At 55.8% G+C, this 16,986-nt stretch overlaps 1 protein-coding gene across 2 annotated transcripts in view; it reads left to right on the forward strand.

Moving 5' to 3' along the window:
- LOC144727765 (DNA topoisomerase I, mitochondrial-like) overlaps positions 1-16,986 on the forward strand; it is a 35,817-nt gene that overhangs the window by 13,877 nt on the left and 4,954 nt on the right. The window contains exons 3-18 of one of the 2 annotated variants that reach the window (XM_078606834.1): positions 2,908-2,986; positions 7,061-7,109; positions 7,924-7,976; positions 8,873-9,016; positions 9,490-9,565; positions 10,128-10,459; positions 11,045-11,160; positions 11,559-11,680; positions 12,353-12,475; positions 12,617-12,804; positions 13,156-13,300; positions 13,428-13,571; positions 14,507-14,689; positions 15,680-15,748; positions 16,211-16,325; positions 16,727-16,854. In XM_078606834.1, coding sequence (XP_078462960.1) covers positions 2,908-2,986; positions 7,061-7,109; positions 7,924-7,976; positions 8,873-9,016; positions 9,490-9,565; positions 10,128-10,459; positions 11,045-11,160; positions 11,559-11,680; positions 12,353-12,475; positions 12,617-12,804; positions 13,156-13,300; positions 13,428-13,571; positions 14,507-14,689; positions 15,680-15,748; positions 16,211-16,325; positions 16,727-16,854 — 2,066 coding nt within the window. The remainder of the gene's footprint in view (positions 1-2,907; positions 2,987-7,060; positions 7,110-7,923; positions 7,977-8,872; positions 9,017-9,489; positions 9,566-10,127; positions 10,460-11,044; positions 11,161-11,558; positions 11,681-12,352; positions 12,476-12,616; positions 12,805-13,155; positions 13,301-13,427; positions 13,572-14,506; positions 14,690-15,679; positions 15,749-16,210; positions 16,326-16,726; positions 16,855-16,986) is intronic. The other variant, XM_078606836.1, reaches the window with a different exon arrangement.

Below are 16,986 nucleotides of genomic sequence, written 5' to 3' on the forward strand. Positions count from 1 at the left end.
GTCACACTCACCCTACTCTCACTCTCACCCTACTCTCACTCTACTCTCACCCTACTCCCACTCTACTCTCACCCTACTCTCACCCCACTCTCACCCTACTCTCACGCTCACCTTACTCTCACCCTACTCTCACTCTCACCCTACTCTCACGCTCACCCTACTCTCACTCTACTCTCACCCTACTCTCACCCTACTCTCACCCTACTCTCTCACCCTACTCTCACCCTACTCTCACCCTACTCTCACGCTCACCCAACTCGCACCCTACTCTCACTCTACTCTCACCCTACTCTCTCACCCTACTCTCACCCTACTCTCACCTTACTCTCACCCTACTCTCACGCTCACCCTACTCGCACCCTACTCTCACCCCACTCTCACTCTCACCCTACTCTCACGCTCACCCTACTCTCACCCTACTCTCACTCTACTTTCACCCTACTCTCACTCTCACCCTACTCTCACCCTACACTCACACTCACCCTACTCTCACCCTACTCTCACCCTACTCTCACACTCACCCTACTCTCACACTCACCCTACTCTCACCCTACTCTCACACTCACCCCACTCTCACACTCACCCTACTCTCACCCCACTCTCACTCTCACCCTACTCTCACTCTACTCTCACGCTCGCCCATGGGAAGGTGGGAGACCACTCGTTCCCTCCAGTGTTGCTGCGATGTGACTGTTGATATTTTGGTTGTTGCAGTTGTGATTATTGTCGTGGTTGTTGTTGATGTTGTGGTTGCTGTTGCGTTGATGTTGTGATGGTTGTTGTTGATGTTGTGGTTGTTGCTGTTGTGGTTGCTGTTGTGTTGCTGTTGTGGTTGCTGTTGTGGTTTCTGTTGTGGTTGTTAATGTTGTTGTCGTCGATGTTGTTGTTAATGTTGTGTTTGTTGATGTTGTTGTCGTCGATGTTGTTGTTAATGTTGTGGTTGTTGACGTTGTTGTGATTGTTGATATTGTGGTTGATACTCTTGGGTTCTTTCGGTAAAGTCACGTAGGTATAAAACAAAAATTAATCACGACGTTTCGATTGCAACACAAGCAATCGTCATCAGGTGGGAAAACCACAGCAAGAAAATGTTTTGCTGAAGTGGGAGAGAGATACCGTGGTATAAACCTCTTACCACTTCAGCAAAACATTTTCTCGCTGTGGTTCTCCCACCTGATGATGATTGCTTGTCTTCTTGGTTCTTTCGGTAAAGTCACGTAGAATGGAAATAATAAAATAATAAAAATAAAACATAATAAAATTATTCTCACGACGTTTCGGCCACAACGCAAGCAACCGTCCTCATGTGAAGAACAGGTCTGTCAGAAAGACAGCGTCTGAATGAACACCACCAGGCTTGGCAGCGTATATTTAAGCTGGGTTGGAGGGGGAAGGGCGCCTTGACAAAGTTATTTGCATATCAAGAGGAATTTAGCATATTTATGGGAAATGCAGGTATGTGATTAGTACTACTTATGCCCGTGCATTATGCAGGATTAGCAGCATCAAAGGGAGGGGATATGGGAAATGCAGGTATGTGATTAGCACTACTTATGCCCGTGCATTATGCAGGATTAGCAGCATCAAAGGGAGGGGATATGGGAAATGCAGGTATGTGATTAGCACTACTTATGCCCGTGCATTATGCAGGATTAGCAGCATTGCTGCAAGTTTCCCCTTACTACTCTCCCATTGACATATTTCGTTGCTTCCTCTTAGTATCTTTCACACGACGGTCAATGGTAAAGTGTATAATAACAAATAGTATAAAATGTATATGCTTAAATACAATGTACACAGTAATATATAGTATCGTAATTGTATAGTGAATATACAGCAGTGCGATATACATTAGGGTGTGTAGAATAATACATAGTGTAATATTACAATGTATAAGGTTTAGGGTGGTTTATAGCAATACAGTATATAATTTAATGTTGGGTTTGTCTATGGCAGTATATAGTACGGTGTAGACTCGTGTGATGTAAGAGAATAAAGTTTAGATGGAAGCATATTATATTTTTTACGACGTAGAATTGTAATGTATTACTTACTGTTAGTAACTCAGCTTATTGTAGAGTATATTTAGTATACTGATGATACTATGTAGTTTATACTTTAGTTGTTTACGTGGTGGTTTTAATTACTGCAGCTACATACTATTAACATTCCTTCCCTTTATTAATGCTACCCCTATCCCCTCCCTTTAATGCTGCTAATCCTGCATAATGCACGGGCATAAGTAGTACTAATCACACACCTGCATTTCCCATATCCCCTCCCTTTGATGCTGCTAATCCTGCATAATGCACAGGCATAAGTAGTACTAATCACATACCTGCATTTCCCATATCCCCTCACTTTGATGCTGCTAATCCTGCATAATGCACAGGCATAAGTAGTACTAATCACATACCTGCATTTCCCATAAATATGCTAAATTCCTCTTGATATGGAAATTCCTTTGTCAAGGCGCTCTTCCCCCTCCAACCCAGCTTAAATATACGCTGCCAAGCCTGGTGGTGTTCATTCAGACGCTGTCTTTCTGACAGACCTGTTCTTCACCTGAGGACGGCTGCTTGCGTTGTGGCCGAAACATCGTGAGAATAATTTTAGTGTTTTATTTTTATTATTTTATTATTTCCATTCTACGTGACTTTACGGAAAGAACCAAGAAGATGAATCCCTGCAGTCACGAAAGCTTTAAATCGAAATTTATGATTGCTTGTGTTGCAATCGAAACGTCGTGATTTAATTTATTTTATACCTACATGACTTTACCGAAAGAACCAAAGAGTATGGATCCCTGCAGTCACGAAAGCTTCAAATCTAGATTGTGGTTGATGTTGTTGTTGTTGTTCTTGACACGCCACCATGTTTGTGTTGTGCTCGTCTCTGCACACAAAGCCAAGGCGTCATTAAGAGACCGGGGCAGCAAGAAAGTCAGCGGGAAGAGCGGCCGATCCCTGCCCACCTCGCCCGACAGGTAACCCCCCTCCCCTACCACGACAACAACCGCCATTCGCTACTAAGTGGCAGTGACGTCACCACGACGCTTGTGCCAGGCCATGTGCACCTTGAGGCCACGTGAAGTCTCGAACGCCCGCTGGCAGGAGGCCACGGGGCAGACCCAGGTGCCACGGGTCGACTAACAGAGATGACTGAGATGACTGGCTGATGCACCACCTGTGCCCCCTACTATGCCAACTTGCTGTGCTTTAGCCACCCGGCGCTCCGCTCGTTGTTGTGAGCGTCGCTCCTCCGCCCTCCGTTGTTGTTGGAGGGCGACTGCCTCCAACTGCCCAGTAGTGTCCTTCACGAGCCTCCTCCACAGAGGCCGATCTTGACACCGCTGGTATCAGTCATCGGCAAGACCACTAAGCTCCACGTCCTCCTGTACCACATCACTCAATCTCTTCTCTATCCCGTGCCGCGCCCGTTTAGACCCCTCGAAAGCTGTTTAGGCATGCGGTGGCTGGGCATGCGGGCAACATGACCCAGCCAACGCAGCCTTGCCTGCCAAGAAGAGCTCACCAATGGGACTTTGTCCAGATCTTTCGAGGATTTGTGAGCTCCTCACACAATCCAGCCTGGTTAAACCCAGGATGGATCGTAGGCACGCCAGCCTAAATGTCTCTAACCGGCGAAGATGCTCCATTAAGGGGGTCCACGTTTCGCAAGTGTAGAGAAGGGAGGGAATGACTGTGGCCGAGAAGACCTTGAAGCTTCGTGCGGAGCAACAGACCAGGTAGCTTCCACACAGCGTTACGCAACGGATGAAAAGATAATGCCGCCCGACTGATTCGGAGTGAGACCTCTGCTGTTAAACCGGAGCCGGTCATGAGCACACTGCCCAGGTATTGGAAACTCTCCACTCTCTCCACATCTGCCCCATCACCGATTGGGAGTTTTGGGGGTGGACTGCCCGATGGTACAAAATACCCAGGCAGGTGCTTCGTTTTGGTGGGGCTGATGGTAAGGCACCACCTCTTAGTGGCACACTCCAGTTTCAGCAGCAGCGCCTCCAACTCCTCCTTTGAGTGAGCTGAAATTACCAGGTCGTCGGCATACATAACGTGGTTGACCAATAGGGAGCCATCCCTTATCTGCACCCGGGCATTGATCAGCCTCCCATTGTATCTGTACCAGATGGAAATTCCTCCGGTATGGCTGTTGAAGGCTTCACAAAATACGTGGTCGAAATAGATTTTAAATAATGTGGGAGCCAGAAGACATCCCTGTTGCACCCCAAAGTGAACAGGAAATGGCTCCGACTCCCAGCCACGTAGTTTTACCCAGGCCCGCTCACCATCGTGAAGGTCCTTAATGATCGTGAGCAGCAGGTTAGGGACTCCGAAAGCACGAAGAACAACCCAGAGCCCAGGCCTACTGATGGTATCATAGGCCTTGACCAGCTCAATAAAGCAAAGATGTCGGACTTGTTGGAATTCCCTATACAGTGATACCTCGGTTCACGAACTTAATTCGTGAACTGACTGGTCGTGAACCGAATTGGTCTTGAACCGAGGCACATTTTCCCACAGGGTTCAATGTAAATCCGGTTAATCCGTTCTGACCTTTCTTTTTGGTTTTTGAAGCACAAAAATATGAAACAAATTACAATACACATTAGTACTGTACAGTATAGTAATGTATAAAGAGAGAACAATAACCTTGCTTGAGATGACTTCAGTAAGCACTCAAACGGGTGAACTGTACAATACAGTAAGTACAGTATTGTACAGTACAGTAGTACAGTACTGTATGTGCTCAAAAGCACACCAAAAAGCAAAAAGTCACTGAAAGTGTCTTCACAGTACTCACAGTACTTCTTTCTGTGTCTCTGCTTCTCTCCACGATCTTCCTACAGGAAGTCACGACCACGTGACAGCCTGGAAATTGCATTGAAATGGCCGCGGCTCCTGCTCGTGAAGCGGAGCGGAGTTCGTGAAGCGGAGCAGATTTTTATGAACTTTTCTGTTCGTGAACCGAGTTGTTAGTGAACAAAAGCGTTCGTAAACCGAGGTATCACTGTATCTCTGCTGTAGCAGACGAACAGAAAATATGGCATCTGTGCAGGACCGCCCTTTCCTGAAACCACATTTGGGCTTGGACCCGGCATGCATCCATGATGTTGTGTGGATGTGCGTTGGTAATTACGAGCCCATGGGCTGCACAAAAATCTAGCAGCCTCCTGCCGTTGTTATTGAGCTGATCTGGCCCATGCCTTCGGATCACTCCAGACCAGGTGCCAGCATCATGACCAACTCGGGCATTGAAGTGACCCAACAAGATGACTCTACCCCGAGGGGCCACTTTAGCCAGCACCTGTGACAGAAAGTAATAAAAGACATATGACTCATCGGCCTTGCCTGCATCCCTCCACTGATGTTCATCTTCAGTGGGGGCATAAGTAACCACGACCACCACTCCTCTCCTCTGGTTGATGGGAAGGCGAGCCCAAAGTAGCCTGGGGCTTACAGCTTCCCACACCTCACCGCCACACTCCCACGCCCCCTTCATTATTTTGTTCACAAGAAGAGCCACTCCCTGTTGTTTTGGCAATCTCCTGCCTCGAGTAGAGAACTGTCCACCCCTCATGGTGGCAGGAGCCAGAGCCGGTTTACCGGACCTCCTGAATACCACAGAGATCCAGGCGGTACCGGTCCAGCTCCCGACAGAGGAGTGGCAGCCTCTTCTCCGCAATGAGCGTTCGAACATTCCACGTGTTGTTGTTTCCGGAGGAGCCCCGAGGGTAAGGATTCAGTCTCCTGGTTAGGCCAGGAGACGTCATAGATGCCTGTCCCCCTGGGGCCTCCGGCACAAGCTTATTTATTAAATTTTGTCGTCGTGGTTTAGTGGTAATTAATTGAAGGTGGAGGGGTTACCAGCCCCTCGTACCCGTCCAGAGCTCCCATTTGGCCGCTGTGGTGGTTACAAACGCCATGAGGGGAAAGGCCAATCGGAATTGGCCCTCCCCTACAGCACTGCCCATGACAGCATTGCCCGTCCGGCACCACGAGGAGGTAGGGGATTGTTTTGCCGGATACACACACAGACTCGCATACACACTCACATACACAGATAGACTCGCATACATACTCAAACACACACTCACATGCACACTTACTCGCATACACACATAGATTCACATACACACTCGCATACACACATAGATTCACATACACACTCGCTTGCATACACAGGCACTCATACTCACATACTCGCCTGCATACACACTCACTAGCGTACACACTTACTCTCGTACACAATCACGCACACTCGCGTACACACTCGCATACACACTCGCGTACACACTCACACTCGCGTACACACCCACTCGCATACACACTCATATAATCACATACACTCATAGACTCGCATACACACTCACACTCGCGTATACACTTACTCGCATACACACTCACACATAAACACTCACACTCACTCGCATACAGCACCTATGAAGGCCGCAACGGTACACGAGGGGGTGGGTGGCCAGCACCACGCCCGACCGCCTTTGTCTCCCCAGTGGCGATGTTTACACACCGCACCAGGTACTCATTTGAGGCTGATTCGACCTACACACTCGCATACACACTCACTCACGTACACACTCGCATACACACTCACTCACGTACACACTCACGCACACACTCGCGCACACACTCGCATACACACTCGCATACACACTCACGCACACATTCACAAACACTCCACTCACTCTGCAGAACAGGGGGAAACGGAGTAAAGTGCCCGAGTCCGGAATGAAACCCAGGCGCTTCTCGCTGTGAGGCGCGAGCGTCACCACTGCGCTGCCACGCGATGGCGTCGGCATTGATTCCGTGCGTCCCGCCCACCCGCCCGGAGAGCTTCCCCAGCGAGGCTTCTCGCCGCTCGCCTTGCGACCCCGGAGAAGCCTCCAACGGGAGAGGGGTGGGGAGGCAGCGGTTGCGGCGCGTGGCCGCCATGCGCGTAGTTGGGATGATTTGTAGGTGGGGAGGGGTGAAGTTCTCGTCGCTCGCCGACTGAAAGTTGAATCCGATGTCTCTCCCCGCAGAGGGAAGGACGTGGCGAAGAGCACGGGGGCTTCGCGCGGCGTCAAGCAGGTACCGGCGTGGGGCGCTCGGCGCCGCCGGTCGCGCCACGGCCGTCCCGTACGTGTGTGCGTGTGTATGCGAGTGTGTACGTGAGCGAGTGTGTGTGTGCGTGCGCGTCGAACTTCCCTGGCGCCGCGCGTAGCCGGCCGCGCTGGCCGGAGGACGTGACGGGTGCCCGCCACCCGAGGCGGCGCGTGGCCCGCGGGGGCGGCGTTAGTTGAACGTCGGGGAAACCACCGCCTCGAGCTGCGGAGAGCGATGAATCCCGCGAGAGGGACGAGCGCCCAGTCGGCTCGTAGCGAGCGGCAGGGCGGATTGCGCCACGTGGCCTTCCCCGCTCGACTGCGGCTCCTCCGCCTGACGCCTCGGAGGCGTTCGCTGTCTACGAGAGTGAGGAGTGGACGCCGTGCGGTGGCGCTGATTTACTTGTTGAGATTATTGTTATTTGTGATTAACTTGGGGTCGTAAAGTGACTTGCGCGTGATCTTCGTGAGAATCGCCCCCTCGGACCCTGGGTTCGCGGCGGTGGCGGTGGTGTGAGACGAGCGCCGTGTGTGCCTGTGTCTGTGTATCTGTGTGCCTGTGTCTGTGTATCTGTGTGCCTGTGTCTGTGTATCTGTGTGCCTGTGTCTGTGTATCTGTGTGCCTGTGTCTGTGTATCTGTGTGCCTGTGTCTGTGTATCTGTGTGCCTGTGTCTGTGTATCTGTGTGCCTGTGTCTGTGTATCTGTGTGCCTGTGTCTGTGTATCTGTGTGCCTGTGTCTGTGTATCTGTGTGCCTGTGTCTGTGTATCTGTGTGCCTGTGTCTGCGCGAGCGTCGCAGGGAGCGGAGCGCGACACGGAGCGCACCGCCGTTGAGGCCGGAGGCGATCGCCGGTGAGCGGCGGCAGGCGAGGGTGGGCGACACGGGGGGGGGAGGGGGGGGGGGGGCCCGCTCGCCCGCTCGCCCGCTCGCCCGGCACGTTGCTCTGTGGCCAGGGCCCGCAACGTGGCACGTACGGCGGGGGGGTCGCCGGGACCCGAATCGCGTGGAGAGACGGGGATAGCATTGGGGGGCTGGGGCTGGGTGTTTGATGTGGCTAGGGTTAGGGCTGGGTGTTTGATGGGCTAGGGCTGGGGCTGAGTGTTTGATGGGGCTAGGGTTAGGGCTGGGTGTTTGATGTGGCTAGGGTTAGGGCTGGGTGTTTGATGGGCTAGGGCTGGGGCTGAGTGTTTGATGGGGCTAGGGTTAGGGCTGGGTGTTTGATGTGGCTAGGGTTAGGGCTGGGTGTTTGATGGGCTAGGGCTGGGGCTGGGTGTTTGATGTGGCTAGGGTTAGGGCTGGGTGTTTGATGGGCTAGGGCTGGGGCTGAGTGTTTGATGGGGCTAGGGTTAGGGCTGGGTGTTTGATGGGGCTAGGGTTAGGGCTGGGTGTTTGATGTGGCTAGGGTTAGGGCTGGGTGTTTGATGGGCTAGGGCTGGGGCTGGGTGTTTGATGTGGCTAGGGTTAGGGCTGGGTGTTTGATGGGCTAGGGCTGGGGCTGGGGCTGAGTGTTTGATGGGGCTAGGGTTAGGGCTGGGTGTTTGATGTGGCTAGGGTTAGGGCTGGGTGTTTGATGGGCTAGAGCTGGGGCTGAGTGTTTGATGGGGCTAGGGTTGGGGCTGGGTGTTTGATGTGGCTAGGCTTGGGGCTGGGTGTTTGATGGGCTAGGGTTGGGGCTGGGTGTTTGATGGGGCTAGTGGTTACGGTTGACCCAGGGGGTGGGGGGGGCTCTCCCCTTCTCTGGCCGCAGCCCGGTGAAGCAGGAGAAGCCGAGTGGCGCCGCTCACGAGGTGGCACCTCCTCCACCCCCTCCGGCGAGCGACGAGGCGCGCGGGCACGAGGGACGCAGCAAGCGCTTTCGCGCTGCGCGGGACAATGGTGCTGGGATCGCAGAGTGAGCGACACGATTCGGGGTCACGATTCGATTGGGGGTCGATCGCCTCTCGCCGCACTCTCTGCCCTGCGAGGCTTTCGCCCCCGAGGTGCCGAACGGGGAACAGCCGACCGCGCCACCGCGGTCACCGATCTCGGACCACGGGCCGCCAGAGCGGTGACGCCCCGTACGGAGCAATAAGAGACCGTCTTGTTCGTCTTGCGTCTCCTCGTTTTTCTGACTCATTCCTGCGGGAGATGCGTTTTCTCCGTTCGCTGCGCCGTTCATGCAAATTGCATCTCGGGTAGCAGGCAAGTGCTGAGGAGCTGGCGCCACCACCGTTGTCCCAGCTCTGTACTCGCTGGTATGTTAGGGTGTTTTTCATTCGATCAACGAGCGATGAAATCGGCACGCACACGTTTGTGCGTGAACACACGTGCACGAGTCCGTACGCGTGTGTGCGTGGTGGTGACGCCAGCCGTTGTGCTTTTCAGGCCGTCGCCATTACAAAAGAAAAATTTGAGCGACACCGAAAACAGAAAGCGCAAGAGGGAAGCGGACAAGACGAAGGTGACGGCCCCTCGCGTGCGCATCCTCGACGCGGTGTGCGGTGCCGCGTTGTGCCTCATGTCCGGCGTGCTGTCACCTTTGCGTGGTGGCGCTGCGGTGACGATCGTGCCCCGGTGTTGTGCCGATCGTGGCACCGGCGTCGTCGCGTCGTGAGACTGAGACCCCCGTGCGGAGCTCTTGCACGGTGGTGCGAGCCGCCTTGCTCGTCCACGCACAGTCGACGGCAGGATTTGAGACTAATGTAATTGCCATGTTAAGTTGAGAACCAATTTGAATGTGATCAAGGTTTTATTAGCGCAGTCGTTGTTGATTGGCCTGAGACCATCAACTCGCTGAAATTAAGAAGCCGATTTCACAACTATCTGCATGAGTCTATTGGTCTCTGTGTGAGTCTGCGTCTTTGTGGGAGACTATGGGTCTCTTTGTGAATCTGTGAGTCGATGCGCCTCTGCGCGAATCATTAGTGACCAGGCTGAGTGCACTTTAAACAGCGGCTGAGATCCGGGTTGGAACCCAGGAGGGTGCCGTCGGTGGTGTTTGGTGGCCGTGTTTCGCGCGTCAGGAGGAGAAGCCCAGGGGCAGGAAGCGTCTGCGCTCCGAAGAGGAGGAAGCGGAGGAAGAGGAGAGGGAGGCTGAAAATGTCGGGAAAACCGACGGGAGAAAACCCTCGCAGAGAGAAGAGAGAAGGAAGGAATCTGTGAGAGAGAAGAGGAGACCGAGAGACAAAGACGAGAAGCAGAGGAAGAAGAACAGAGATGGGGAGCGGCAGAAGGAGGCAAAGGAGGAGGAGGTGAGGCCGGAGAAGAGGCGAGCAAGGACGAAGGGGCAGCTCTCCGAGGCGGCGGAGAAGCGTAGACGCGTGAAGGAGGAGGAGGAGAAGTCCAAGTGGAAGTGGTGAGTGGGGGGGGGGTGCAGGTCTCTCCCACGGGGGTCCATGTGGGAGTGGGGGGTCCACCTTTGCTCGTGCGTTGCGTGGGTGTGGCCGGGTACCTGTGTCGTGGTGGCGCGCCGCTCTACGAACCCAGCGGCCCGGGTTCGATTCCCGTTCACGGCACTCGCCGGTGACGATTATTTGACCAGATCCTGGGCCTCCTTCCGTCGACTCGGCCTCAAACGAGTGCCTGGTACCATCTCTTCGGACGTGGTGTGTGAAAGAGTGTTCCAGGTCGGCTTGGGTCAACTCTATTAAAATAGCACCTGGTCAATGCAGTATGGGCCTCTCGTAGATTTACTCGGCCTTAAATGAGCAGCTGCTGCCATTTGTAAACATCGCCGCTGGGGAGACAAAGGCGGCCAGGCGTTGTGCTGGCCACCTACCTCGTGCGCTTTGCCAAGCTTCACAGGTTGCTCGCTAACAGCGCTCTCCCCAACAGTCTGTCAAGGCCATACGGGGATCTTTGTGCTCTTGTGTGTACGGCACTTGTGATAGACACACACACACATGCTGCTCCACCGTCCGTCCCCCCCCCGCCACCCCAGGTGGGAGGAAGAGAAGCGTGAGGACGGGGTCAAGTGGACTTTCCTGGAGCACAAGGGGCCGCTCTTCTCCCCGGAGTACGAGCCCTTGCTGCCCGCCGTCAAGTTCTACTACGACGGTTAGGGCCCCGCGCTGCCCCCCCCCACCCGCGTCGCGACTCGTCATCGTTATCACGGCCGCTGAGACGTCTATACTGGACACGGTGTGCCGAGCGCCGAATTATTTTCCGGGATCGCTGATAAATCCGTCTGAAATTCAGCTCTGGTGATGGTGGTGACTGACGGTGGTGACGGTGGTGACAGCAGTGGCGACGGCGGTGGTGACGTTGGTGACGGTGGTTATGATGATGATAACAATGATAGTGACGGTGGCTACAGTGATAACGATAACAGTGGTGACGGCAGCGGCGACGGTGGTAACGGTGATGGTGACTGGTGACGGTGGTGATAAAGGTGGTAACGATGATGACGACGGCGGTGACGGCGGTGACGCCGTTGCGCGTCCCGTTGGGCCCAGGCAAAGAGGTGAAGCTGAGCGTCGCGGCCGAGGAGGTGGCCACGTTCTTCGCGAAGATGCTGGAGCACGAATACACGACACGGGACGTCTTCCGCCAGAACTTCTTCACGGACTGGAGGAAGGTGAGGATCCGGATATTAGGAGTGTGTGTGCGTGTGTGTGCGTGTGTGTGTGTACGTGTGTGTGTACGTGTGTACGCGTGCACACGAGTGAAAGGACAACAGCGGAGGGCAGGGAGGAGCAACGAACAGAGCGCCGGGCGGCTAAAACACAGCGAGGTGGCGCAGGTGGTGCATGTGACAGTCATCTCAGTCGATCAACCCATGGCACCTGAGTCTGTCCCGTGACCTGCCAGCAGCGAATTTTCCACATTGCTTGCGACGACCTCCACATGCACCTAGCCTGGCGCAAGCAACCGTGGCGACGTCACCGCTAATGGTGAATAGCAGCTGTTGCTGTACACGTGTCGAGAGCTGTGGCACAGTGGTTAGCACACTGCGGTAAGAATCCAGTGACCAGTTAAATTTTACATCGGTCCTGGGCCTCCCCTAGATCACCTGAGCCTTAAACGAGTGCCCTGTCTTTGGTGCGGTGTGTTAAACAACCGCACCCGACCAGGTTTTTGTTTCAGGCTGAGTCGACCTCGGGGAGGCCCGGCACATCCCCAGACACCACTTGCCCCACTGATGTTGCGCCCAAGTCACGGGGGAGACTGGCGGAGCGGCGGTTTGTGGCGCGGCTCACGACCGCTGCCAATTCCCAACTGCCGTGCCCCCCCCCCTCCCACATCGCAGGAGATGACGAAATCCGAGCGGAAGATGATCAAAGACCTGGACAAGTGCGACTTCAAGGAGATGCTGGAGTACTTCAAGGCCCAGCAAGAGGAGCGCAAGAACATGCCCAAGGAGGAGAAGCAGGTACCGAGCGGCGCCGTAACCCCCACATCCGCCGGGGAGACAAAGGCGGCCGGGGGGCGCGGTGCCGGTCGCACGCGCCGCGCCGGCCCCCGACGTCCCGCTAACGTCCGCGCGGTGGCGGTGGGGACGATCTGCGCCCAGGAGCTGAAGAGGAAGAACGAGGCGCTGCTGGAGGAGTACGGCTACTGCACCATGGACGGGCACCGCGAGCGCATCGCCAACTTCCGCGTGGAGCCGCCGGGGCTGTTCCGCGGGCGCGGCGATCACCCCAAGCAGGGCAAGCTGAAGCTGCGGCTCCAGCCCGAGGACGTCATCATCAACTGCAGCCGGTGAGGGAGAGAGGGAACGCAGAGACTGTGAGAGAGAGAGGGGACGCAGAGACGGTGAGAGAGAGCGGTGCGCACGGTGGCAGCCGGATGGCGGTGATGGTGATATGATGATGATGGTGATCGTAGTGGTGGAGAGTGGTACAGAGTGAGGGTGGTGGACGAACGATGGGCAGCGAAGGCCCATGGTTAACGCGGTGGCGGTAGTGGTGATGATGAGGTCGGTAGCGATGGCGAGGCAGCTATGGTGATGTCGGCGATAACGATGATGGCCAACGGCGGCGATGACGATGGTGGTCTTGGTGATGATGATGATGGCGGCGGTGGTGATGATGTCGGCGACGACGAGTGCAGGGACTCCAAGGTGCCCGAGCCCCCCGCGGGCCACCGGTGGAAGGAGGTGCGGCACGACGGTGCGGTGAGCTGGCTCGCCAGCTGGACCGAGAACGTGCAGTGCCAGAACAAGTACGTGATGCTCAACGCCAGCTCCAGGGTCAAGGTGAGCGGGTGGCACACTGGGGCTCGCGCGGAACGTCCGACCCGCGTCGCGGAATTCTCACTCGCTCGCGTGATCATTCCCCCTCCTCGTGGTGGCGGCGGCGGCGGCGCGCTTGCGCCACCCGCAGGGGGAGAAGGACTGGCACAAGTACGAGGTGGCGCGGGAGCTCAAGGGCTGCGTGGAGCAAATCCGCGAGCAGTACCGCAGGGACTGGAAATCGCGCGAGATGAAGGTGCGGCAGTGCGCCGTGGCTCTCTACTTCATCGACAAGGTGGGGGTCTGCGGGGGGTAGTGGATAATATGTGTGTTGTATGTGTGTGTATGTATGTTGAACTTATTTCGCACCGTGCGTATCCAACCGCACTAATCCGAGGCTCGGGGGAAGGGACAACGTGATAAACACAAATAAGTTCTCAAGAAATAGATTTTCGATCTAGATTATTTAGAAGTGCTTAGCTTCAGTGGCTTCCTAATATCGGAAGGAAGAGCATTCCAGACAGCCGTAAAAGCGCATTTGAAAGAACGCAATGCGGGGAGCGTTTTTGTTCAATGGCTAGCAAAAAACCGCTGTGAGGATGACGGTGTGTGCGCGCGCGCGTACATGTGTCTGTGTCTATATCCGCGTCAGCTGCTGTCAGGCCATTGCTGAACGTATACACACATACGCGTGGGGAGTATTGGCGCAATGGTTAGTGCACTGCGCTACAAACCCGGCGACCCGAGTTCGATTCCCGCTCACGGCCAACACCAGTGACGATTATCTGAACTGATCCTGGGCCTCCCCTAGGTTGACTTGGCCTCAAATGAGTGCCTGGTGCGGCATGCAAAAACATTGCCACTGGGGAGACAAAGGTGATCGGGGGTGGTGCTGGCCACCCACCCCCTCGTGTACCATGCCGGCCTTCATAGGTAGGTGCTCGCAAACAGAACTCGCCCCATCAGCCTATTAAGGCTATCCGGGGGATCTTTGTCTTTGTGTGCTGGAGACCCCGGGAAGGCAAAATTTCACTTGGTGGACCCAGCCTCTAACCCATCCCCTCGGGAGTCTTTCAAGAACCACACCGAGGTTGGCCACGTGAAATGTCCGTGGCCTCCTGCCAAGCGGACCTACGTCACTTAACTTGGCCTCAAAGGGCACCTCGCAAACGCCGTGGTGACGTCACCGCCCCTTAGTGGTGTTCTTGTGCGTGTGTGCGGGCCCCGTAGCTGGCGCTGCGTGCCGGTAACGAGAAGGACGAGGGCGAGGCGGACACGGTGGGCTGCTGCTCGCTGCGTGTGGAGCACGTGCGGCTGCACGAGAAGCTCGATGGGCAGCACAACGTCGTGGAGTTCGACTTCCTGGGCAAGGACTCGATCCGCTACTACAACAAGGTCCCCGTGGAGAAGCGGGTGGGTCCCCAGCCGCCGCCGAGCGTGGGGCCCTCGCGGCCCAAAACGTCAAGCGGCCAGCGACAAACGGCGCCGTCAAAGTCGTTGTATAGGAGGGTTGAACGAGTTTATTGAATCGAGCGGGGTTATTGTTGCAAGAGCATCGGAAAAGAGACCACGCATAGACCCATGGACGCGCACAGAGACCCATGGACTCGCACAGAGACCCATGGACTCGCACAGAGACCCATGGACTCGCACAGAGACCCATGGACTCGCACAGAGACCCATGGACTCGCACAGAGACCCATGTACTCGCACAGAGACCCATGGACTCGCACAGAGACCCATGTACTCGCACAGAGACCCATGGACTCGCACAGAGACCCATGTACTCACACAGAGACCCATGGACTCGCACAGAGACCCATGTACTCACACAGAGACCCATGGACTTACACAGAGACCCATGAACTCGCACAGAGACCCATGTACTCGCACAGAGACCCATGTACTCGCACATAGACCCATGTACTCGCACAAAGACCCATGTACTCGCACAAAGACCCATGTACTCACACAAAGACCCATGTACTCACACAGAGACCCATGGACTTACACAGAGACCCATGAACTCGCACAGAGACCCATGGACTCGCACAGAGACCCATGGACTCGCACAGAGACCCATGGACTCACATTTTAACCCATAGACTGGCACAGAGACCCACAAGCTCACACGGAGCCCTATACCTGCCCCTCCCCCTAAACAAAGAGCACTCCACATGGATCCGCACAGCGTCTTCAGGCGCCGCAATAGAAACCCGCGCCGTGCTGCACCGCACAGGAAACGGGCACCAGCGAGACGGTAGCAGCAGGAGGACCGCCGTGGAGACGGAGCGATGAAACGGCCTTGGGTGCAGCGCCAAGAGATGACGGGGGGAGGGGAGGGGGGGGTGCCTGTACCCAGCGGTGGAGTGAGCGTGGTTGGTGGTGATGTCATCCTTTCAGGTGTTTAAGAATCTGCACCTCTTCACGGAGAACAAGTGCCCGGGAGACGAGCTGTTCGACAGGCTCAACGTGAGCACGCGCACGCGCAGACACGCACGCACGCGCACACGCGCACACACGCACACGCGCATGCAGACACGCAGACACGCACGCACACGCACACACGCGCATGCAGACACGCAGACACGCACACACACGTCTCCTCCGCACCGCTGCCGTCCGGCTCCTCGCCGCCAGTGCTGCCGGTGCAGGGATTTCGTGTTAGAGTGCACGGCGTGTGTGTGTGTGCGCACGTGTTAGCGTGCATGTATGTGCGTGTGGTGGCGTGTTTGTGTGTGAGTGGTGGCGCGTGCGGTGGCGTGTGTGCATGCGTGCGTGCGTGTGTGTGGTGGCGTGTGTGTGCTTGCGTGCGGTGATGTGTGTGTGCGTGCGGTGGCGTATGTGTGCGTGCGTGCGATGATGTGTGTGTGTGCGTGCGGTGGCGTGTGTGCTTGTGTGTGTGTGTGCGTGCGTGGGTCCGCGCCTCCACAGTCCACGATGCTGAACAAGCACCTGCAGACGCTGATGGACGGACTGTCGGCCAAGGTGTTCCGCACGTACAACGCCTCCATCACCCTGCAGGAGCAGCTCGCGGAGCTCACCAAACGTGCGCCAAAACGCATGCACGCACGCATGCGCACACAGACAAAGATGTCCCTTATAGCCTCATCAGGCGGTTGGAGCAAGTGCTGTTAGCAAGCACCTATGAAGGCCAACGCTGCGCACGAGAAGTTAGTGAGGTTAGCATCACGCCTCTGTCTTCCCAGTGGTGACGTTTATATACACACCGGGTAATTATTTAATGCCGAGTAGACCTCGGGGAGGCCCGGGACCGATTCAGATAATCGCCGCTGATGTTGCCCGTGAGCGAGAATCTAAATTGGAGTCGCGCGCGCATGCCCAACCACATACGCCCCCACCCCCACCACGTACGCACAAACCCAATTGGGGACAAAAATATTTAATTGCTGTCAACTTTCCCCCCCCACCACCACCCACCCTCCACAGCGGACGAGTCGGTGGCCGCGAAGATCCTGTCGTACAACCGCGCCAACCGCGCCGTCGCCATCCTGTGCAACCACCAGCGCACGCCGCCCAAGACCTACGAGCAGTCCATGGCCAACCTGCAGGCCAAGGTGCGGCCGGGAGACGGGGCCCTCCCCACGGGGCCCTCCCCACGGGGCCCTCCCCACGGGGCCCTCCCCACGGGGCCCTCATGGGGCCTCTATGCGGCCCTGCACAGTGGGATCTAAATGGGTTCTCTTCTT

This window comes from Lampetra planeri, chromosome 26 (assembly GCF_965212315.1).
Source record: "Lampetra planeri chromosome 26, kcLamPlan1.2.h2, whole genome shotgun sequence".
NCBI lineage: Eukaryota > Metazoa > Chordata > Hyperoartia > Petromyzontiformes > Petromyzontidae > Lampetra > Lampetra planeri.